Below are 25,325 nucleotides of genomic sequence, written 5' to 3' on the forward strand. Positions count from 1 at the left end.
AGCTTTTTGAAAAAGATGGTTCTCCATACGTATATATTTGACGATCACTGTTACAGCAAAGAGACTTGAACTCGCATTCTTTGAAGTCGAAAGAGAGCATCAAAGTCACTGTGCTGCGGTAACTATTAATACATAATGTGTTATTGTATATGTAATTAATATGGAGCAATAGCACACACAGAAGAGAACCGAAACATGTGTATTCTTTTTCTCCATGGCATCCTTTCTACCATAGCATAGAAAATATGAAACTCGTCTAAAAAATAGCATAAAAAATATGAGAAATCTATTCGTTAAAGCTGTCGGTTATAACAGTTTTAATCCTTTTTTTTTTTTTTACAACCATCAACTGAATCTCTTGCAGTATTAGTAGGTTTCCTGCATCAAAAATAGGATATATGTCCCACAGGGAATAAAGAAAAAATTTGAACCTGTAAAGGGATAAAGGACAATTTGAACTTAAAGGGCTAATAGATTAAAGCTAAATTTAGCCAAAAGGAAAACAATGGCAAAAAAAAACACAAAAAAACAACAGAGTCAATGAAATATTTATGGTCGCATTTTCAAAATTCAGTGTAAAATGTTGCGTCATATAATGCCAGGCTATGGTATTAAATTGGTGCGGAACGAACAGCATCCTCGGTGCAACAATTTCTAGAATACACCTACTAGGTTTTTTTCTCCGTATTTATTAATCCCAGTGCCAAAAAGGAGTCTAAATCAGCTTTTTAATGTTAGAACTCAGGAAATTTATAATCTTTTTATCTGTTAGTGTTAGTCTACAATGGTCTCTTTGCCTAGCTCATGAAGCTGATATGCATTGATAATAATAATAATTTTATCAGTGTATATCCACAGGGATATATGTCCCGCAGGGAATGGTAATAAAGGACAATTTAAACCTTTAAAGAGCTAATGAACAATTGTTCAGACTGGGCCAGTTGCCGTTGTCACTTGGCCTCCAGGGACAGGGAAAGAATTCATATAATTAAATTACTGACTTATTTCAAGTTTGAGGGAGGAGGACACAAATATAAATTCTAGAGTGGGATACAGCAAGAAAAAATAATCGTAGATCAAACTCTTGTGTATATCTTTATAAATCACACGAAACAAGCCCATTTTATGACAATGCTTAGTATATATTTAAAAGCGCATAGAATCATCAGCCACAGACTAACAATTATTTATTTTAAATAACTCAGCATAAATGCAATTAGATTAAATTATTCACAAAAACACATCCTTCATTTCAAATTGACATAAGCACAAAATCATACTTGATTCTAGAGCACAGGAAACGTATCTTATCAACCGATTCAGCGATCTTTGACAACACTGGCAAATGGAAATTAAAAAGGAAGTGAATAGCATTTGCTCTAGTAATTAAAACGTAGTGCCTTCAGGCGGCTGAGATAATTTAATGTTTTCCTTGAGCATCATCTGTTGCCGAATGTCTTGAAGCATGTTTTTAATTTTCATATGTCTCTGCCATTTTGCTAAAGTTGGTAGCATCCTCTTGTCCACCTAAAAGGAAGCAACCATTAGCAGACTTGGAATTTCCTTAAGGCCATATTAACAACGATATTTTATTAATACCGAGATTTGCCAGTGCTAATTTTAGGAATCAGCTGAAACCAAGCCCGTTCACAAAAGAAATTTAGCTTGTGTCAAAAATGGATTGAGTAAAAACTGGAGTTCAATAGATTTGAACTTTATTAGGGCCTAGCCAATCAGAATTTTTCATCTGACTGGCTACCCAAACTTTATCCAGATAAACAAAAATTAAATGAAAATGAGGATGAAAAAAGAAGTATAATATGGAGAAGAGCTACTGGAACTTGAGAGCTAAAGAACATTTGTGCGACAAGAGAAACGAGGATAAATTCAAATACATGAGATAATTACAGCAGTAAGTATTTAAATTATCCGTTACGAATGGTAAAATGTGGTTACTAGCGTTAGCTAATGCTGAGTTTCGGAACGAGCTGAGTTAAAGTATTAGTAAAATTTCATCGCAGGATGGCAATTATTCTGCATATTATGAAATAAGAATTGTTTTCTAACTTCACATTGTCTAAATACTTTACCACACCCACCCACCCCCTAATGTGCAAATAAATAGCCCAAATTATATATTTCCAATTTATTTTGTCACTTCTCTTTGTCTTGTCTCACGTTAAGCTGAAAGAAACTAACAGACAAAAGTTCTATAATGTGTCAATGAATGAAGAACTGGAGCGGTAGGGGCTATATCATACAGGTATTGAAAAAATTTTCACCTGGCTAATGGTAACTTCACACGAGCTCGAAAACAGTCACCCAGACATTAAAAAGACAAAAACAGTTACTCGGTCTAGAAAAAATTACTGATGACCTATCATTTCCAGCAACAGAAAGTAACTGACTGTGTTTCCCTCCTGTTTTTACATCCATATAAACCATTCTTCTGTCGTTTATCAATACAATATAAAATTCTGTTTAAAATTTCATTCTGATTTTAAATATTCCTCCACTACCCTCCATTCTCCTCATACCATATTATGCAGAATGGGGTGCAATGGAACGTGAGTAATTTTTTGGAGAAAAAATTTGAGAGAAAAAACAGAACCACATGCGCTGAGCCATATCAATACCTGTGGGAAAACGCGGACGGAAAGCGCAAAGCTAAAAAAAAAGTGGAATTTTTCGGAAAAAGTTTTGTTTTTCAGGTAAAAATAAAAACTTTATACAATAAGAAACTTGACGAAGCAGCTTTAACTGTGTCTGAAATATTTTTACCTTATATTTTTCTTTGTTTCTGCTTTGCTTGCGGTTTTTTGTGCATTTAAAGAACACTTTTCCCACAAATTTTCGGCCTTGTTCTCTTAGTATAATCCAAAGGTTTCTTTCCAAAAAAATCCCAAACGGAAAGCAAGGCTCTCTTTGACAAAATCGAAATTTACTAAACGGTTATATTTTTGAGGCAAGAATTTTTTTTTTTTTAAATAAGAAATTTGAGGAAGCAGCTGTAACTATGTCTATCTTGAAATAATTCATTTTAAGTTTTTTTTGCTTATCCTTTGGTTGCGATTTTTCGCATTCAAAGATATTTTTTTCACAAATTCCTTTCGTTTTTGTCTCAATATAATTGCTTTTCCGAAAAACGCAGTATAAGGGAATATAATCTTATAGTTATAAAATTGGAAAATATATCATAAAATTAGCATAGTTTAAAAAATTAAGAAAGCCCCTCAACTTAATTTTTAATGAAAAAGACATTCATCTGCTGTTAGGTAGTTTTACACTTTGCGGGCGCCAAGTTTGAAAATAAAGAACGTGTGTGAAAAATCAGCAGAAAATGAGCGAAAAGAATATATCATCATGGAACTAGAAGTGTAATTTTCCTGATTACTTTAGCGAAAGACAAACACCATTGTTTGGTTAACATTGTTCAAGATAAAAAAAAAACTTCAAATTATTAATTAATTGAATAATTACAAAAACATTTTTCTAGAAAGACTAATTTGACTATTCTACTCTGTTATATTTATCCCTTTAGTTGACTATTAACATATAAATAGAATACTTATTTTCTTCTCCTTTAAAAATATCACTTTTATTACATAATTTTTACATATTCCCACTAGCCTATATCAGGGTTGCATTGGTAGCAATTAACCTAGTAAGAGACGTCTGTCCAGTAGCCCGACTAAACATAATGGGTATACCATCCTATTGGTGTTGTTTTACTCGACGACCAGTTGCAGAAAAATTGGCTGTTATAAACGTTGTTTGGGCTTGCTTGTAAACAGGAAAAGCTTCCGCTTGTTTCTTATCACGATTAAAAAAACAAACAAAAAAAAAAACAAGTTTTTTTAACTGAAAGTAAGGAGCAACATTAAAACTTAAAACGAACAGAAATTATTACGTATACGACGGGGTTCGCCCCCTAGTCAATATCTCGCTCTTTACGCTAAAGTTCAAATTTTGTTCCAATTCTTTAAGAACGACCCCTGAATCACAAAGGCCGTTTAATTGGAATAGATAGCTCTTTTGAAAGTACTAAAAAAAAATTTAGCGTAAAGAGCGAGGCGTTGACTAGGGGGCGAACCCTCTCATATACGTAATAATTTCTATTCGTTTTGTTTTAACGTTGCTCCTTACTTTCAGTTGAAAGAACTTGCTTTTTTTATTTAATTTCAGATCGTTTTTTAAATGAGGCTGGGAAATCCGGCGCCCCCTTCATAGAAATGTCCCTTCCCCGATGAAAACATCCTCCCATGCAATCCCCTCCCCCCGACCAGAAAAAATTCCCCCTAAAAACCTCTGTATACTTCCCAATAACCAATACTATATTTAAAGAATGGGCAAAGTTCATAACGTGTAGCCCTTCACCCCGGTGACTGTGGCGGATTAAGTCATCCTCAAAGACATAGTTATTAGATTTTCGACTATGCTGAACAAAATGGCTATGTCAAAATTTTGATGGGGTGACTGGACAAAAATTAGTGTGGGAGGGGGTCTAGTTGCCCTACAATTTTTTTTTGGTCACTTAAAAAGGCCACTACAACTTTTAGTTTCTATTCAAATGAACCGTCTCACAATATCCTAAGACCACTGAATTGATACAATCACCCCTGAAAAGAAAGTATGCATCTGTGATCTTTCTTCTGGCAAATAATACAAAATTCCACATTTTTGCATATAGAAGCTTGAAACCTACAGTTCTCTGATATGCTGAATCTGATGGTGTGATTTTTGTTAAGATTCTATGACTTTTAGGGGGCGTATCTCCCTTTTTTCAAAAATAAGGTAAATTTTCTCAGGCTTGCAACTTTTAATGGGTAAAATTAAACTTGATAAAACTTAAATATTTGAAATCAGAACGGGGCCACAATTAGTGATAAGGAAAGAGGTAAAGAGAGATGGGCGGAACATTTTAAGAATTTGCTAAACTGAGATACAGTTGCAGGAAAAGATATAGAGGAAAACGAAAACTGTTAGTGATACCATGGATGTGAAGGAAGATTTGTTTTCTGAGGAAGAATTATTGATAGTACTAAAAGTGACAGGATTAAAAAATAATAATAGGGATTAAGTCATCCTCAAAGACATAGTAATTATATTTTTCGACCATGCTGAACAAAATGGACATCTCAAAATTTTGATCGGGTGACTTTGGGAAAAAAATTAGCGTGGGAGGGGCCTAGTTGCCCTCCAATTTTTTGATCGCTTAAAAAGGCACTAGAACTTTTCATTTCCATTCGAATGAGTCCTCTCGCGATATTCTAGGACAAGATGGATCAATACGATCACCCCAGAAAAAAGAAACAAATAAACACGCATCTGTGATCTTTCTTCTGGCAAAAATACCAAATTCTACATTTTTGCAGATAGGAGTTTGAAACCTCTAGATTAGGGTTTTCTGATACGCTGAATCTGATGGTGTGATATTCATTGAGATTCTATTACTTTTTGGGGGTATTTCCTAATTTTTCAAAAATAATGCAAATTTTTTTCAGACTTGTTATTTTTTATGGGTCAAACAAAACTTGATGAAACTTACATATTTGAAATCAGCATAAAAATCTGATTCTTTCGATATATCTATTGGTATCAAAAATTCAGTTTTTTCGGTTCCTATTGAGCCGGGTTGCTCCTTACTTCCAGTTCGTTATCACAAGCTGTTTGATTCAGTACGGGGAAAAAATATATATGCAACAAAAAAATCTTAATAAGTACATAATAATGGAAAGATAAATCGTAGAAAATTATAGTTTTCAGGTATGAATAGACCAAAGATGGAACAAATGAGGGAATATGACAAATATGGACAAATATGGAATAAATATGAGCAAAAATGTTTTATTTTTGATGTCCTTCGTGCTTTAAGTGTCAGTTTCAGTCCGCCTTATTTCAGTGGTCATACAGCCGAGTTCATTATTCTTAACTTACTTAAGAGTTTATTAGCAAAAGGAAAGTCGCTTTCCTAAGACTTTAAAGTTCTAGAGCCCTTTTAAAGTGACAAGAGAGATCACGCAAGAGCTAAATGCCTATTTATGGCATTTTGGGCTGCAAACAACAATTTTGGCCCAAATGAGGTCAAAATAAAATTGAACAATGATTCATAAGTAGCGAATCGGCTCAGAACTATCGAGAGCTAATTGTAAAGTTTCAAAAGTTATACTCCACACGGTGGCGCAATTGTCTCTAAGACTATATGCACTCTTTCCAAATGGAAGGTTAATTTAGACCATTTATTTAGTAATAATTTTCGTTTTGAAAAAAAAAAAAAAAAAAAAAAAAAAACAAGAAGAACTTATAAGATGTAGGGTTATTATCAATTATAGTGAAGTACACTTAAATTTAAGTTAAGTATACTTAATTTTACTATCAATTAAATAAAAATATTCTATAATAAGACTCACATGGCATATAATTATAAAAGCATCAATATACTTGAATATCTGGGCTAAACATTATATTTTGTGAGATAAATCAAATGGCATAACTTAAAAACAGTTGGCTAAAATAAGGTACTTTCGTAAACACAAATAAAAGATTTTTTTCTGATCAATGGGGATCTCTGAATCCCACTTTCTTACTTAATCCTATACAGTTCAAACAGAGTTGTCAAGCTGACAAAATTGTAATTCAAGCATAATAACTAAAAGAATTGGTATACAAATAAAACTAACATTTTCAACATTAGGGAAGTATAGATTATAAAACTAGAAAATCTTTTCCGACAAGGCTTGCATAATTCCCCGTATTCCCACGGGGATGTGGTTCCTAAGCAGTTATTAGGAAAGAATAGCCTGACTATATGCCAGTTTGGAGCAACAGAGGTAAATATATATTTAAAAAAAAATATAAATTTTTCGATTCACAAATTATTGAGAAAGCTAAAAAATACTTACTTTTAGAATCAGCATTTCATCCCGAATCAATATATAACATTTACTGTATTTCCGTTGCAAGTTCAATTGACACCCATCCCCCCATAATTGTCAAATATATACCCAAAATTCTATCTACGCAACTAATTTTCCATATCTTTTCTTCCAATTGATTTAACAGTAAGCAAGCAATGCAACAGAAAATTTACCCCCTCCCCCCCGTATAGCAAAATATATACCTTTCAGGGTTTATAATAGATCTAAAGCCAAACTTGGCAGCCATGACAAAACAAAGAGAGAATTGTTTAAGAACTGTCGCGTTAAAGAGAAAATAGTCGAACTGTTTATATATATACCCTGTGGTGAATCATAAAGTATCAATTGCATATATAGATATTGTTTTTATTTATTTATTTTCTTATTCTAGATTTTCTATATTATTTTAAATTTTATCTTTCCCCTTTTAATTATTTTTTCTATATTTAGCACTGAAGACGCCTAGTTTTATACAGGCGAAAAATACGTCGCTTTTGTCGTTTTTTCCTTTCCTTCTACTGGCCCCGTAGTTTTGTTCTTATTTTTGAGATTGTCCTTTCTTTGTTACAGGGTTTATATTTGATCATTAGGGTGGGGGGGGGGGTAGATTTGCGACAGAAATGAATGTTGTAGATAGATTCAGGATGGAATCATTATTCTAGAGGTAAATCTATTTCTTAGCTATCTCCATGATTTGCCAACAGAAAAATTTACCTTCTGAACTTACCATTCCAGTAGAACTATGTACACAATTCATATTGACTCGAGTCACAAAACGAACAGACGGACATTCATCAGGATATCTAGGACCACATTCTATCTTTAGACTATACATACGATTCTCAAAGGCAGTCTGCAAAATAAATCAATTCTAGTTGGTAATAGATCATCTATATTGCTCTAACACTATATTGACCAATCAAATCATATCTTTCCCATGTATCTAGGAAAGTTTTACGCGACCCTAGTTTAAAAAGAATAATTCCAATAATGTATATAGCAAGTATTGAATCAATACTCCAGTAGTAAAAATAACCTTTAGTAAGTATTAATTGGTACTGATCAACAGTTTTCTAAGTTAGTGTCACTGGATTCTTGCCAATATTTGAAAATAAATAAAATGAGCGGATAGCGACCCTTGATATAAGGTATGTGGACTATAATTATTATTTTTGTTTTCAAATTCAGATTAAATCAAATTAAAGCCTAAAAAAAAAAAACCAGACTGGTTGTTGAAAAACGAAAATCGATGAAGCATAATAGACATGCTCAGGTGAAACATTACTCCCCTTCTCTACTGATTCTGCCCTTTCTGCTTAACATATTTTCCACATTCTTAGGAATAGTAATTTAGATAGAATAAACCATATAATAATATTATAATAATAAAAAAAATAAGATAAAGACGAAATTTGCAACATTTATAATAATTTATCCAGATTCCTTTTACATTACTATTCCTAAGAATGTAGAAAAAACCTCAAGCAGAAAGAGTCAAATGGTCAAAGAAGGCATAGGAAACGCTCAAGTATAGCTTATGCGTGGTTTTACCTGATTTTCAACGTCTTGTCTGATTGTTTCGTAGATTTGGAGTGCCTTCCAGATTTAACAAAAAGTTATTAAAAACTAGCTTTTTCGGTTCAACTGACGTTGTCATAACAGCTGGAACAACAAAATAATAATTTTGAATTTACTTTTATAGCCACTTTAACTAAATCTAAAACAATTAAAAATTTTGTGATTTTATTTTAGTTGAGGGATTGAAATGGGAGGTCCTAAAATGATTTTTTTTTTATTTTGGGTGGTTAATCGTCATCACCATGTATAAATTATTATATATTTAGGCCTAATGGGGTGATTATTTACCTTAACAATATTAGCTTCGCTTTTTTAAGTTAGTGTTTACGAATAAATCCCTTTCATTCAAAAAAGGAAAAAACATGTCAACAGGCATCGTTAGTGAAGTAAATCTGCATCATTATCATTATCAGTTTTACTATTAAGACTGAAACATATTGAAAATATTACTAGGGTGAAAGAGAGGTAGAGGCTATTGAAAATTATGCCTTTATAAGCCTAATAGGATCTTAGTTACTTCACAACCATTCCTGGTGGATGTTGATTCTAAAACAACTTCGGATGGTAATGTAAAGTTACTACGGTTTACAACCTGCAATGCACCCTCTTTATTTTCCTTATTGTTGTTCGACTATTGCACAACTGTGGTTATGGGTTATAATTAATTAAATTAAGTACTTCCAGAATTTAGACAGTTTTTTTCATTAGCCACAGGTTTAATGTTTTACAGCGGAACTTATTTCATCAATTAATGTGAATCAATTATGAGACAAAACGGGCTAGAAACAACAACGAAAAAATATTTTGGTATTAATCATGCGATCTTCAGCGCACAGGAATGTCTAAGAAATGCCAAAGAACAGAAAAATGAAAAATACAAAAAAAGCATGAGAAAAATAACAGCCAGCAGATAATAAAAACAGCATTTACTGGGATCAAAGAAAAAAAAGAATAAAGCATCAAATAACAAACGAAAAGTCCAAACCATTTTACTCTCATTGTGAGAATAAGTCTCTTACCGTTTTCTTGTTTAAACATTCCCTGAGCTTTTTTAAATCCTTACTTTTTTTTTACCAAAAGCTATTTTATTTGCTTTCGATTCAGATTGGCTTCAGTTTATGCTGATTTTTCAGTCCATGATTTCTTCCTGTCCGTTTCTGAAACTTTTTCTGTATTTCAGTGTCACCCGGTTTTCAATATTTTCAGAAGTTTTGTTGAACTTCAATGACGAAATTGTAGTAACAATAATAGGTTTAATGCAGCAACATTGTCAGAACACATTTTACAATTGTTAGACATGTGGCACATGTTGTTTTGTCCATTGTAGATAATATTCAATAGAACAAGGAGTGATTGAGCTATACAGCAAAACAATCATTATGCAGTTACCTGACTGGCACGACTTTGTAAGCTCAACCAGAGTCAACCCAGCTCCAAATAGGTACCTGGTGACATCTGGGGAAGGTAAACAGGAAGGGTGCGTGAAAGCACAGGATGATTAGTCCTAGCCTCCCATTTCACTTTCTGGCTGAAGGGCCATGAAGAGATCAGCACTGCCGGTAGGGACTGTGAAGTCTAGTGCTGTATTCTTTACCCTTTTTTTTACTCAAGTGAAAGAGTTCTTATAATTGTTTTTTTTATGGACAAACCAAAAGCAAAAAAGTGGCTAATTCAAGATGAATAAAAAAAAAAATGTGGATGTTGGTGACGAGCTGACATGCACTTAATGTAGAGATGTAATTACTACCAGGACCTACCACATTAAGCAACAGTTTTATTCCAAACATAAAGATATGAGTGAAATGACAAAGAAGATAAATCTAAACACAAAGCTAGATGCGTAAAAAAAAACAAAAAAAAACAAAAAAACAGAGTTTTGTAACCAGACGAAATCCTGGTACATCTGCCAGCTCTGTTGTAGCACTGGTACCGATAGAAAACCATTTAAAGATAGTGAGTTTTGCAAACACATTCATAAACTGTCTCAAATATCTACTTAAAAACCACAAAAGAAAGAAATTAAAATTTAATTGAGAGAATAAAAAAACTGCCTTTTTCAGCTGGAATAGCCCAGCGTTATAAAGATATGACCAAAAATATTGACAAATATACATATATATATATATATATATATAATATATATATATATATATATATATATATATATATATATATATATATTTATATATATAACAATTTGTTTTCCAGCGATGTGATTAGCATTGTAGTTGGTGGGAATACATTCACCAAAAGTGTGTATCAATCAAAAGCCTTTCATACATTGTTGCACTAAACATTACAACATTAAAGACAACCCAATAAAAAAGAGAGAGAAAAAAATCACTGAAACGCACTTTATAACCGCATATGTGTCACGAGAACAACTAATGTAACAAAATTTCGTCTCAAATGGATCACAAAAAGATCTAATATGGAACTCTGTAGAGATTAATCGACTTTTAAAAGACCGGCCTGTGATCAAGAACGTATCCAGGATTCTTTTTTTGGAGGAGGGTTTTAAAAAAAGATTTTTTTTTTTGGGGGGGGGGGATTTTTTTCTGTTTCTAGCGATGTATATATGTATACATTTCCAAAAAAAGCCATCGGGCCATAGGAAAAAAAACAAAAAAGAAACAAAAACAGAACATAAACATAACAAAACCAACAAAAAACACAAATAAATTAAAAAAAAAACACAAACAAATTAAAAAGAAAAAACGTACTTATATATGAATCTTCACGAATATTTATAAAGAGATACATCTTTCACGATGTAACAGCCCTTCATCTTTTTTCATCTATATTCATTTTTCCTAGTCCCCCCCCCCCCCTGGATACTGCCCTGCCTGTGATACTTAAGACTGTTTTTGTCGGTAGTACGTTTCAAGTCTTCAAGTCTTCCACATAGGATTGGATATAGTTTTGACCTAATCATTTTTTGAGGGCATGGTGGGTATACTTTGTATTGGTGCTGATGGGTACAATTATAATTTGTAAAATTGAAGAAGCAAGTTGGGGTAGTATTATCAATGTTCCCAACAATGCGGAATGTATTTATTGGCTCAGCTCTGTCATGTCAGAACTAGAGAATAGGCAATTGTAGTCTCTGCATTCTCTGGTGGTGTGGTAGATATCTCAGGTAAGGTATTAGTTCTGGGGCCCTCTGTTGCAGTTTCTCAACTCTAGCCCTTCCTCTCTTATTAAGAGAATACCATATTGGTGAGTAATAGTTAAGTAACATGAAGGTTAAACTTGGAGAATGCACACCTTAGAAAAAATAATTGGTAATTTGCCCAGGGGAAATTACTGATTTTAAATATAATGATAAAAAATACATATAATAGAAAGAATCAAAGAATCACTGTCAATTAGAATAGTCCAGTGTTGTGTTGAAGATATGAGACAACTTATGAAAACGTTTTACAGAACTCGCTAAATAAATAGTTTCCTGTTGGTGCCAATACTGCAACAAACTGGCAGATGCACCAGGATTGAAGTTGGTGACAAAACTCTTTAAGATATTTTTTTTAATTTAACACACATTTAGCAAGGACTATGGACTGGAGTCGGAGTTTTTGTAAATTCTTGCTAAATGGAGTCGAAGCCAGAGTTGAAGTTGTTTGTAACTTATAAAATCTAGTTAAAGGAAGTGGAGCCAGGAGTTTTAGTAAATTTTTGCTGAATGGAGTTGGAGTTGGTCACTTATAACCGAATCCAGAGTCCTGCATTTGGCATTGTATTTAGATTTATCGTCTTTGTCATTTCACTCAAATCTTTATGTTCTGAAGAATGGGTGACATCTGAAAGATGTTTACCAAACTTGAGCCAAAGAAATCCCCAAGGTCTGTAGCATACTTTCCACTTGAGATTGATTTAGCATCAATGAAATAAGGAAAATTTTGAGGGAATCCGCACAAATAGTGCGCAGAACTGCACTTACTTTCGTTAATAAACATAGAGTTTACAGTACATCACCTATACAGAGCATTCAAATCGTCCCGAGGCAACGAAATCTCATGGTCATTTGTAACTCACCTGTATACCTTCGCCTCATCTGTGAACATTTTTACACTCGGGTCTTTCACAACATGCAACAAATCATTAAAACAAGGCAGAAGAGTACTGGCCCAAGACAACTGCCTTGTGGAACTCCACTTATCACATGCATAAAGAACGACAAAGCATCTTATACTCCAACCTCTTGGGTTCTATTTGTAAGGTAATACGTTATCAATGTTTAGTTTGTAGACTGATACTGTGGAATGTGGAAAGTGGAATGGAAATTTTTCAAAATGCTCTATAAAAATCAAAATAAATACAATCAAATAAAACGCCATTATTTATCATTGATTGAAAATCACTAATTACGTCAAGGAATTGTGTGTTGTAAGAACGCCGTTTGAGAAGCATGATGAACTATGTACCATAAATTATTTTCTTCAAAATGTATTGGAATTCTGTAGGAGAAAATGGATGTATTTTAAATTAATGGGTAATTTTTAAAATCAGACTTTGAACCACTCCTGTACAGTGACCTAATGATTGCTTTTTTCCAGTTCGAAGTAAAAGTACTAGATGAAAGAACTAGATTAAGAACTAGATCTAGAACTAGAAGTACTAGATTAAACAGATACATGCATGGTTCCACAATCACTGACACAAGTTCACATACCATTGTACTTGACAATCCATCTATGTCTAGTGCCTTTCTAGTTTAAAAATTTCAAAGTATCTGAGACTTGCTAGACCATGAAATCTAAATAATAAATTATTTTGTCCTATCTGGAGGAGTGACTTGAGAACGTCTTTCTGCTAGTATTTGTGTGAAGACTGATCTGAATACCTTATTGAAAAGTTATGATTTTTCAATCATGGTTGTGTTATGATCTGTGTTTATTCTGGGTCGATCCAGATAGCCAGACCTTTAAGTATGGGAACACCATCATTGTTTTGGAAGAAGAAATTGCTCTTTGGACATTTTCATGCCCAGGCATCAAAAATTTGTACAGTTTAAGTTGTTACAGTAATTTTCCAATACAAGGACTTTCATCCATGTTTTAGGCTACAAAGCTATGCAATTCTGCATTGACATCGAGATGTTGATAAATAAATTGGAATCAAATTATAATAAATACATACCCTAGGTGGGCCAATAATCATCCCAGTCCAATGTGAAAGGGTCATATCACTGTCATCTTCTAGGCCCCAGCTAATTGTTCCATCACTGACACCTTTTTGTCCTTCTTCAAGTTCTTCTAACAATCTAAAGTTTCTTGGTATAACTGAAAAATAAATACTAATTGAAATAAAACATAGAAATTATATATTATTGTTGTCAAGCAGAAACTGCATATCTCCCCCTTTAAAAATTTTTCAGGAGGTGAAAAAACATAACAACTTCTTTTAGTAGTTAAGATGTTGAAACCTTTGCATTAGTCCTGCAACTTTTTATGGCAGATCCCATGAGAAGAATAAAAACAACTCAACTGAAGCAGTTTTAAGAGAAAAGTCAATACATGGTTTCCACTTGACAAAATCCATAATAGGTTATGACAGAGCACCAAGCAAAAAATATTTATCTCTGGAAACAACACAATTCAGCTATACTGTTTTTAATCCAAACTCGAACATAAAAAGTACAAATTTTAAATCACATATCAATAGGCTATTCTCAAGACTGATTTGCCATTTTCTTTGTCTTCATCCGTCTCAAGAAAAGCCTCCTTTGTGCCCTTTAAAGTTTTGAAACTTTCTTTTTCATGGAATAAACTTCCTCTTGCAGAGGGCCAAAAGGTCTCTCTTCTTCATTTCTGAAACAGGGATTTCTACTTGGTAAGCTGCCTCTAGGACTTGTTTCTTGCAGGAAACTTTAAACCACCTTTCATCCATTTCCATGAAACAAGTGAGAAACCTTACAATTGATGAGTTTCTAGTAAACTTTACCAACCTCAGTTTACTACACGGAATTTTAACTTTGTTTATATCATGCACAGTCGATGGGATGATGGTGTATTGAGCTGCATTTCAGTCTACAAAGTCTTTAAATGTCAGTACTTTGACAATGTAGGGATCTTGATATTTCCAGATCCCTACACAGGACACGTTTACTTTGTTGACAGTACCTCTACCATCAACTTATCTAATCCGCCATGAAAGATATGTTGTAATAGAAACCCCATGGTTTCTATTTTCCTGCTCCAAGAAAAAGCAACACCTATTCTTAGTCACATTCTCATAAGCTGTAAGGTTGTAGCAACCATATTTTTGAGAAAATCCAATCAACATTCCATCTCTTTGTGGTGTGCTAAGTACTTTTTCTAGATCAAAGCATCCATCAAAATGACACTGGTGAGCTTCAGCACATTGGCAGATGGCTTCAGAAAGCATTTTGATGGTTTTTGGAAGCTGCTTTCAATCTTGTTGAGGTCCCCCACAAAAGGATAGTCTTTTTAATTTTTCTAGAGTGTTTGGTGTAGAGCCTGAATAGGTCTGACTTGTTTTTGAAACTTTGCAGCAGATGCTTCTTTGTTGTAGAAGATTGACAGTAATGGGATTACACTGCATATAGTTCTTTTATCCACCCTCTTGCGTGTTTACAAACGTACCTGGGTATCTCATTTGTAGGGTTTGATTTCTTATCCTTTCCATGTGAAAATCCCAAAGCATTGTTCTTAGCTACATTTCTTACAGCAAACTCCCCAAGATCTAGCACAAACAACTTTTAGACAAACTTTTTTCTTATTTCCATCATTGTGGGGCATATAGTATCTTACAGTATTCTTTCCTCTTGTTTCTGCTTTCAGAGTTTACTCTTAAACAGGTTCACAACCAATCTTTTCGTTGGATCTCATTGTCAAGCCTCCAATAATAAGAAAAGATCCTTCTTCTTTGTTTGTCTGAGAAGGTTTTGAAAAACTTACATACTGATTTTTCTGAAAGACAAGAGTCATCCTGATTTCTTTTGCTCTAGTTTTACCTCAGATTTTCCTCAGTTTTCTTTCATATTCTTTGGTGGTTTATTCATGGTATAATTATGACTTCAAATAGTTGTTTGTTAATCTAAAAGCTTTCAAGATTTTTTCCTTGTTTTTATTTGTAGCTTTTTTTAAGTGGAAGGACCTCCCTCCCCTTCTAAAGCAGATTCAGACACTTGGAGTGGAAGCGGAGCTTCTTCCTCATCTGAGGATTCCTCTCTGAATTCTTTTGGACCACCTGTGTCTGTTTCCCTACTCTCTGAATCAAAGGCTTCATTGCAGGTACCTTCACCACTCAAAACACTAGCTTCAGGTAAATCTACAATTACTTCAGGTAAATCTTCAACCATATTTTACTATCTATCTTACCTATGATTTTGTTGTTGTTGTTTGAATGCAAACAATTCATACAATAACAACAAAAACCTTACTTCATTCTTATCAGTGTAATGTCATTCAAGGATAATAAAATAGTTTTAATAATCAGATTTCCTATAATATTGAAGCCCAAGAAGCAAAAAACATTAAGTTATTTTTTTGATGAGAAGCTAGAAATTCTTTGCAGCATTACAACAATAATGACAAGATTCTTTGTAAATTATATAAATAATGTATCTAAATTCTTGTAATGTCCTTTGGCTTTCTAAAATCTATACATATATTCCACATAGTACAATATTTCAATTTTTTTTTTAATCTGCAAATCCTCAAAGATACCAATGATAATACACCCCCAGAACTCTTTATATAACTAAGTTGCACGTTTTTTTGTGGAAAAGTTTATGGGATGTGGGGATTAAAACCTATTTTTAATGCCCAATTTCAGCAAAAAAAACAATATTGACTTCTTTCTTCAGCTAAGATTTTTTTGCAAGGATCATTGTGTATATTAAAAAAAAAACACCTGAAAACAAACAAAATTAATTTTAAAAAAAATAAAGTTTTCCTAACATAAGTAAAGAGCCAACTGAAACTTTAAGTAAAGAGCCAACTGAAACTTTAAATGAAAAAAAAATTATTGCTTTACAGTTTATACAGGATGGATCTACACAAACAGGCTCAAATAAACTGCCCAATGATAATTATTTTGATTTGCAGAATTCTAAAAAACTTACACTTTACTGAAAATACAGAACTGATACAAAAAAATGGGACGTTCTTTAGGAAACACAAAAAATCCTGAAGTAGCCAGTAGAAAATAAAATACCAATTTATAAGCCTCTGAATAGTTTTTGCAATGTTATCAACAACTAATAGCATACAATTTAAATCCACTAAAAAATCAAGCAAGCTCAATTTTGATTCAACCACCTGTTTTTCAGAATTCTAGAAATATAAGGAAATATCATAAGTCAGTTTATCTGAGCTAGTTCTGTAGATATATATTGCATAAACTGCAAAACAATAATTATAGCTTGTTTGAAGTTTAAACTTTGCTCATTTAAACTCTGTAAATAATGAGCAAGATCTTGGTGTCACTATTGACAATGAATTAAAATTCAGCAAACATCCTAAGGGGTCTGCTGCTGGGGCTAGTTCAACCTTGGGTTTGATTAAACATACCATTTCCACTTGTTCTTCTAAAGTCATCAGTCTTCTTTATAAGGGACTTGTGAGTCCTAAGCTTGAAGTTGGAACGTCACTTGCCGCTCCATATTTTAACAAAGACATAAAAGTTCTTGAAGATGTGCAGAGACATGCCACTAAAGTGATGTCTGCCATGCAAGAGCTTTCCTATTCTGTATGACTATCAAAGTTGAATTTCACTACACTTGTATGCAGGAGAAATAGAAGGGATGCGTTATTCCCTACTGTTAGTACCAATTCAAGAACTAGAGGTCATCAACTGAAACTTGTCAAGCAGTTTACAACATCTAGAGTCTGTACTCAATTCTTCTCAACACGTATTGTCTACAATTGGAACAAATTATTTAATGAAACCATTACTGCTGAATCTGTTGATGTTTTTAAACAAAGGCTAGATGCTGAGGGGTCCACCAAAGAGTGTAAATTCAATTGGGATGCAATTGAAGATGGAGCAGCACCTGGTCACCAGTGATTCTTGCATACAACTAGTCATCAATTCCAGAGTGCTACAAGGAGAAATCCTTAGATTGCTCCTAGCTGCAATTTAAGGTAATTTACTTATCAGAAAAAGTTATTTTCAAATTAATCTTCTTGAATTAGCTGACAGAAAAGCCAAAAATGAATGTAAATGTTCAATTACTATTTTAATGGATTTTCAGGCAGTTTTTGATTGCCTAAACAGGTACATTTTACGTAAAACTCTAAAATGTATGGTTTGCCCTGAGAACATAATATGATTCTTATTTGATTAACTATCAAAATTACAATGTCAGAGTAAACAAAGAATATTCTGAACCTATTCAACTTGAGACTGGTCTACCAAAGGTTTCAACACTTGGATAAGATATTTTTGGCCAAAGGGCCAAACTCAAATTTCAAGTTCGGTAAAAAAAAAAAAAAAAAAGAAAAGAAAAAGAAAAAAGGAAAAAACACCAAAAAAGCTTAAAAAACAATGACACACATAAAACTGACAAAAAATGCAAAAGTTAAATTATCAGAATGATTAGATTTCCCATTAAAAATTATTTAAAACTGTCATTTTACCAAGTTTGTCAAAAAAAATTAACAAATAAATGAGGCATTACATGTCAAGACATAAAAAATAAAAAGGGACATTAAAACATAGAAAGGAAGGAAAACAAATGAGCAAAACATGGGCAACCTCTGTACAAGTGATAAAAAAGAAATTAGCAGGAACTTTGTTCATTTTTTCCATAATTTAATGGGATGAGATTTTTTTTCATATCCATAGATAGTAGAAAATGGGGGTCAAGGTAGGAATAGGCTGAGGAAAAAAATCAGTCAGAATCTGGGGGGAGAGTATCTTTCAGGAAAAATGTTTTCTGTGCAAAGGTTTTTCATCACATTTTTTTTAAAAACAGGCATAACATACCTCTCCTGCAGTCAAGCATTTCTAACTTAGCTTTTTTATGCATGGAAATCTATCTTCTTGGAAAATTATTCATAGTTTTTTTTTTTGGATAGATTCAATTTTATCTGGCTCTTCTCAGGAGTTACCAGGGTGCAAAACGTGAATAACACATTTAAGATGATGGCAGACAAACAAAGTATAAATCCTTGAAGAATGAAAGGGGGCATGCTAAATTAGCTTTGGAGCTTAATGAGGGATATCAATCTGATAGCTCAAAGCCTAATATTCTTAACATGAATACCTCACTTCAAATCAGATGAAATAGTGATGCCAAGTGATATAGAGGAGGATACAGAAATTTCAGGATGGTTGGGACTATGAAAATGGGATGGGAATTTAATGAAATAAATTGGCATTGTCATGGATTTAGAAAGTTTACTCTCACATCCAAGTCCAAGATACCTTGATCAATGTAATTGAGGACACTTATGATGTTGCTCATTAAATTAAATAACAGGTTGATAAAAACTGTTAGATAATCAAAAAATCTGCATGTGTAAGGAAATTTTTTTAGCTGGGCTGTCAATCATAACTTAGAAAAGGAGGGGGCCTAGGATAGTACCTTATCCATTGTGGACAGAGAAAAGATTGTAATAATTATTTGGTATATTTAACTATTTGTGATGTAGTTGATATAAAGGGGGCAACTAATTTCAACATGAAAGGATTAATATTGAATTCAGTCACAAGTTTTTTGACTAATATATTTTGGTGCACATAATCAAATACTTTATGGAGGTTGATAAAAATTAAATCCAGCCTAGTATTAGGCTTTTCATGAATTTTATCAAGAGGATTGACAAGACGAACAAGTTAATTAGAAGTTGAAGTGAATTTGAGATTTCTAAATTGCCTCAGATCAGTGAAGTCAGATTTGTTCTTTTAGCCAATCTGCAAGGTTCTTCATACAGTTTTGAAAATATAGATGTGAGAGATACAGAGTGAACACCTTCAAAACCAGGCCTTCCATTACCTTAAATCACAGCTTGGAGTGAAATAAGGACTTTCGATCCTGTTCAATCACTTCTTGTGATGACTGTTGTAGTTGGTTAAGTTCTGGTGGAAGATTCTGGTGCTTCCCAGTCAAACTTCCACGGTGTATCTTTCCACTCAGCATCCAGATGGCGTTTGAAAGCATCTGTTGATTCAGCAGCAACAGTGTCCTCCTTGAGGTTATTCCAGAGGTTCTTGATCCGATTCAAGAAGAAATTGCATCTTGCTCCAGTTGTAGCGTGATGTTTGCGGCTTTGTCTAGGGTGTCCTTGTGTTTTGTGGGAGGTGTCAATCTCCAGGATCTCATTTTCTCGATTGGTTGAGAGGAGTTTGTGTGCTTGGATCATGTCTCCACATTTCCGTCTGTATACTAAGGAGGGGAGGTTGAGTTCCTTCAGCCATTCACTGTATGTCTTGTTTCCCATGCTGGCAATCATCTTAGTGGCCCTTTGTTGGATTTGCTCAAGAACTGTCTTGTCCTTTTTGAATCAAGGGGTGGCCAGTATGGTTCCCACCTCCAGTCTAGGTCTTACTAATCCTTTGTAGAGTTTGGTGATTACATGTTTACTCCAACTGGTGATGCTGTGTTTGATGATGCCTAGGGCTCTACTAGCATTGGCTGAGATTTTCTGTGAGTGGGAGCTGAATTTCAACTGGGAGTCAACAATGACGCCAAGGTCACTCTCCTCCTGGACAGGCTAAATTGTGTGGTAACTTCCAGAATTTTGGGTCATGAGGTACTGATGTTTGGGGTTTTTGTGTCCAAAGTGTATGACCTTGCATTTTTCTGCATTGAATTCCAGCAGCCATCTTTTGACCCAGGAGCACATGTGGTTGAGATCAGTTTGGAGGGATTGGATGGAAGAAGAGGTGTTGGCAGGACCTATGAGTTTCGAATCATCCGCATATAGGGTGGTTTTGTTGCTGGTGATGAGGGGTAGCTCATTTATGAAGATGTTGAACAGGGTGGGGCCCAGGACGCTGCCCTGGGAAACCCCACTAGTGACTTTGATTTCGTCAGAAAGGACATGGCTGTTTGGTCCGGTTATCACTTTCACTTGCTGTGTTCTGTCCCTCAGAAAGTCCTCTGTCCAACTGACCACTGGACTAACAGATAGAGTAAGTAGCCTGTGAATGAGGTATTGGTGACAAACCTTGTCAAATGCTTTGGCTAGGTCCAACAATATTATATCCACAGGTAATCCTCTCTCTAGTAGGTCAGTTATGAGACTATATGACTCAAGAAGGTTTGTGTCCACTGATCTCTTTGAGCAAAAAACCATGCTGACTACTGCTGATAAGTGAGTTGGCCTCAAGATGGTTAATGATACTCTTGTTTATGATTCTCTCCATGACCTTGCATGCCAAACATGTAAGGCTGATTGGTCTGTAGTTTGCTGCAGAAGTTTTGCTACCCTTCTTTTGAATTGGGATGACTATTCCCTTCTTCCAGTCCCCTGGAAGCTTTCCTTGTGCCAGTGACAGATTGAATAGTTTTACCAGTGGGGCTGATATTGCAGGGCTTAATTCCTTCATCAGTCGTGGGCTGAGACCATCAGGTCCCATCGATTTATTGGGATCGAGGTCCTTAAGCTGTTTGGTTACTTCTTCAATTGTGACTGGTGAGTGTACTATCGGGAAGGGAGTGTAAGCCTGTTCTGCTGGTGGGGGGGGTTGATTGGGGGTCATCCATGGAGAACACTGAGGCTAACTGCTGATTAAGCAGGTTTGCTTTTTCAGAGGGGCAAGAGGATAAAGAGTTGTTGTTTACCAGGTCTGGTATGGTGTGTCTGCCTGGCTTCTTATGGGAGATGTATTTCCAGAATAATTTTGGGTTTTCCTTAACGTTTTTGGCCAGTCATTCTTTGTAGTTTGAGGTCAGTTTTCAAGTTTCTTTTTTGAGGAGGTTCCTTGCAGTTTTGTACTGCTTGTACAAAGCTGTAGACTTTTGTTTTGTGTACTTCTCCCAAAGCTTTTTCTTCCTGTTGCGTAGTTTCTTGATTTTTGGGGTGAGGAAAGGTAGAGTTTTGGGTTTCTTTTTCCATGTTATGCTGGTGTGTTTGGCTTGGCTCTCTAGTAAGGTCTTCTTCTTCTTCTATTTAACAGCAGGCGGGCTTTTCAGTAACAATATTTAGCCCTTTTCCTTTTGCTTCACTCTGTGGGCTACAGAGCTACTGGCTTGATTGCCTCATATTTATTAGATATATTCAGATATCTTTCAGCAGATCTTTCGACTCTAGGAGTTCAAATATAAGATGATAGATGTCGATTTCTATGCTCTGTGTGCAGGTATAGTTGGCTAGGCTCTTGGCTGATAGTGGGATTTTGTGGTGTTTGAAGTATTTTGACAGTTTACAAAGCAAGGTATGTTGTGCAGACGTCAGCATATTACATTCAACTAGGCAATGGTCAATTGTTTCATTATTCGTATTACACTGCCTGCAAAGAGGGGACAGGGGAATTGAGCCACTTGAATTAGACAACTTATAAGAGAATGCAAGGAAATTTAGTCCATTTGTTCCAGAACGAATTTTATGATAAATTTTAGAAAGATACTTATTGGGACAGAGGGAAAGGATAGGATTAATCTTATTAAAATTAATATCTGATAGCCTCCATCGGTAAATATCTCTAATTGGGATTGGTCTCCCACTTGGCTGGTCAATATTTATAGCATTTTTTGCTATTTCATCAACCTGATGATTACCACTTATGCCAGAGTGGCTAAGAATGTACTGAAAGTAAGTTTTTATGCCACTTGAAGCAAGATTATCAATAATACTGAGACAATGATAAGTGTCAATGTCCAACTTATATTGAGGAGCTGAGGCCAGCAACTCAAGGCTTGATAAAGAGTCGGAATAGATGATAATATTATTCGAATTTTCAATCAAAGGTTGGTTTTGCTTAAGGTGTTCTAATGCCATGATTATGGCATTTAGCTCAGCAGACATTATAGATAAATTATTAAATAATCTCTCGCCCATTGCAATTTTCAGGTGAGGAAGGAAAACACCACTTGCAACCTTCTCATCCATTTTTGACCCATCAACAAATATTTGGAAGTGATTTTTATATGTAATTGTATTAAGTTCTGCAAATTTTTTCTGGACAAAAGCAATGGGGGTTAAATCTTTATTCCATTTTGAAAATTCAGTATTTATTATGGGAAATGACCAATTCCATGGAGGGGATTGGGGGAAAGTAGGTGCAATAGACTTTGCTGGTACAGGGAACTTCTTTTGAATATTGGCATACTCATCTGCAATACCTCTATACATGGCTGGATTTCTTAACCAATTATGTAATGTGTGTGAGCTATTTGATTTAATTTTTGTAAGATGTTTTGTCAAGAGAAACCTACGTCTCTCCCTTATTGTTGTTAATCCACTCTCCATAAGCAGAAACTTGGTGCTTGTGGGTTTCCTAAGACCAAATATGAGACGTATTATATCATTCTGTGTTGTTTCAATTTTTTGCATCTGGGTCTTTGCACATGCACCATAGACAATGAGCCCATAGTCAATATGGGGTCTTATATGTGATTAATAAAACTGGAGGAAGGTTTTCTCCTTACAACCCCAGGGTGTGGAAAGAAGTCTTTTTAGTATATTTGCTTTTCTATAACATTTTTTTATTGTGTTTGAAATGTGGAGGTGGAAATTAAGTTTTTGGTCAAGCATGAGACCTAGGTAATTAATATTATTATCTTCTGGAATAGTTGTTTTATTTAGAGTTAGTTTTGCATTAACATGGTTTCGCTTCCGGTGAAATTGGATTATTTTTGACTTGGTGGGTGCAATGGGTAAATCTGAATGTTGAGAGAATTTTTCAAACTGGAAAAGTGACTTTTGCAGATTTGACTGTGCTATCTGAAAGGTGTTGCCAGATGACCATAGCACCAGATCATCAGCATATTGTAGATTCGTGTGGGGTAGGTTCATGTCCCAGAGATATAGGGCAAAAAGGAGGCAACTGAGGACTGCTCCCTGAGGTAGGCCTTTGGATATTGTCTTTTGGGGTGAAGAGGCTGAACCAACACAAACAATGAAACTTCGCACTTCTATGAAGGATTTAATAAAGGATACTAACTTAGGAGGTACTCCGAGGTTTGCAAGTTTATTTAAAAGGATTTGGTGGTTCACATTGTCATAAGCTCCTTCAAAATCTAGGAAAGCTGCCACTAGGATATTATTTTTTGAGAAAGATTCATTTATTGCATTTGTTAGCAAAATGAAAGCATCTGTTGAGGAGTGGTATTTCCTGAATCCAGTTTGAGTGTGTGGGATCATGTTATTTTTCTCAACAAACCAGAGGAGCCTGTGATAAATCATTTTCTCCATTATTTTCCCCATCACAGGTGTAATCATTATGGGCCTATAAGACTCAGGGTTATCTTTTGGTTTATTTTTCTTTAGGATTGGTAGGAGGGACGAACATTTCCATATATTGGGGAACTTAGAAGATGCCCAAGCGTGATTATAACAATTTAGCAGTTCTTGTTTGTATGAAGGTGTGAGATTCTTTATCCATGTAGGGTGTATATTGTCATAGCTACTGCTAGTTTTGGACCTAATATGATGTATTGCATTATTCAAGTCCTGGATTGAAAATGGATTAGTTATGTACTCGGATCCTGGGCGTGGTTGGTAACTAGGGTTCATAGGAATTGTGGACAGCTTGCTTTGATTATTTGATGTTAGCTTATTAACAAAAAGAGTTGCAAATAGGTTAGCCTTTTCATTATCATTGTCATAATGGGTATTATTATGTATAAGCTCATACAGGAGTGGGTTGGGAGAAGTCTTTTGCCCACATATGTGGCTTATGACTTTATGTATAATTGGCTCATTTGTTTCTCTGGAGAGATTATTTGCAAAATTATTCCAGTATTTATATTTAGCATCTATTATAGTCCTTTTTAGATTAGATTCTGCTTGTAATTTTTTTAAATATGTAGTAAGTGTTGGTTTTTTTATGATATTCTGTCCTAGCTGCCTTTTTTATCCTCCAATTATTTAGGCACTCATTTGTCCACCATGCTTTAGGAATTTGTTTAGGGAATGTTTTCTTAGGTGTTGTCCTGAGGATAGCATGATTAGCTGTATTTATTAATAAAGATGTCAATGCTTCAGCATGTGTGTCAACTGTTGTCTTAGAAATGCATGAACTTTGGGTGAAACTTGTAATTTCATCATTTAGCTTATTTTGGAAAATAGACCAATTTGCTTTAGTGTTGATATATTTGGATGTATGAGATAAAGTTTTAGCAGGTTCATTTAGGGAGCAAACTATAGCAAAGTGGTCTGTACATAGACTATCAATTTTATTTATGTAAATTTTGTTCAAAAAATTTAAAGACACAATTTGTAGGTCAATTGTGGAGAAACTGCCAGTTTTGGGGTTAAAATAAGTATTCAGGTTTGGAGGGGTAGCAACAACTAATTCACTATTATTTGAAGTCATATGCTCAATAAAGTTACCAGCTTTATTTGCTGGTTTATTCCCCCACAAAAGGCTGTGGGCATTGAAATCTCCACAAATAATGATATTTTTTAACATATTAGAATTATTTATATAATTAAAGAAATCCTTGGCATCTGTAATTTGGCCATTAGGGTTATAAAAGCTTATTATGTAGGTTTTTAAATTATTCAGCCAAACACTTATACCAATTACATCAACATCATTTTCAAAATCTGGAAAATTGATGCCACAAAATTTTATATTATTATTAACTAATAAAGCTACACCACCTCCTTTTCTCTCTGAAGATCTATCCTTTCTCAGGATAGTATATCCCAGAGACTTAATTTGTTGATTTTTGGTTAAATGAGTTTCTTG

General features: G+C 34.3%; 1 protein-coding gene across 1 annotated transcript in view; it reads right to left on the reverse strand.

Annotated features, from left to right (window-relative positions):
- Positions 1-1,170: 1,170 nt before the first annotated feature.
- Positions 1,171-25,325, reverse strand: part of Uev1A (Ubiquitin-conjugating enzyme variant 1A) — a 31,126-nt gene continuing 6,971 nt past the window's right edge. Inside the window, exons 2-4 of the mRNA XM_089100498.1 lie at positions 13,635-13,777; positions 7,645-7,770; positions 1,171-1,527 (exon numbers count right to left, since the gene is read on the reverse strand). Coding sequence (XP_088956624.1) covers positions 1,387-1,527; positions 7,645-7,770; positions 13,635-13,777 — 410 coding nt within the window. The 3' untranslated portion in view covers positions 1,171-1,386. The remainder of the gene's footprint in view (positions 1,528-7,644; positions 7,771-13,634; positions 13,778-25,325) is intronic.

This window comes from Artemia sp. Qi Xiang Cuo, chromosome 14 (assembly GCF_049724085.1).
Source record: "Artemia sp. Qi Xiang Cuo chromosome 14, ASM4972408v1, whole genome shotgun sequence".
NCBI lineage: Eukaryota > Metazoa > Arthropoda > Branchiopoda > Anostraca > Artemiidae > Artemia > Artemia sp. Qi Xiang Cuo.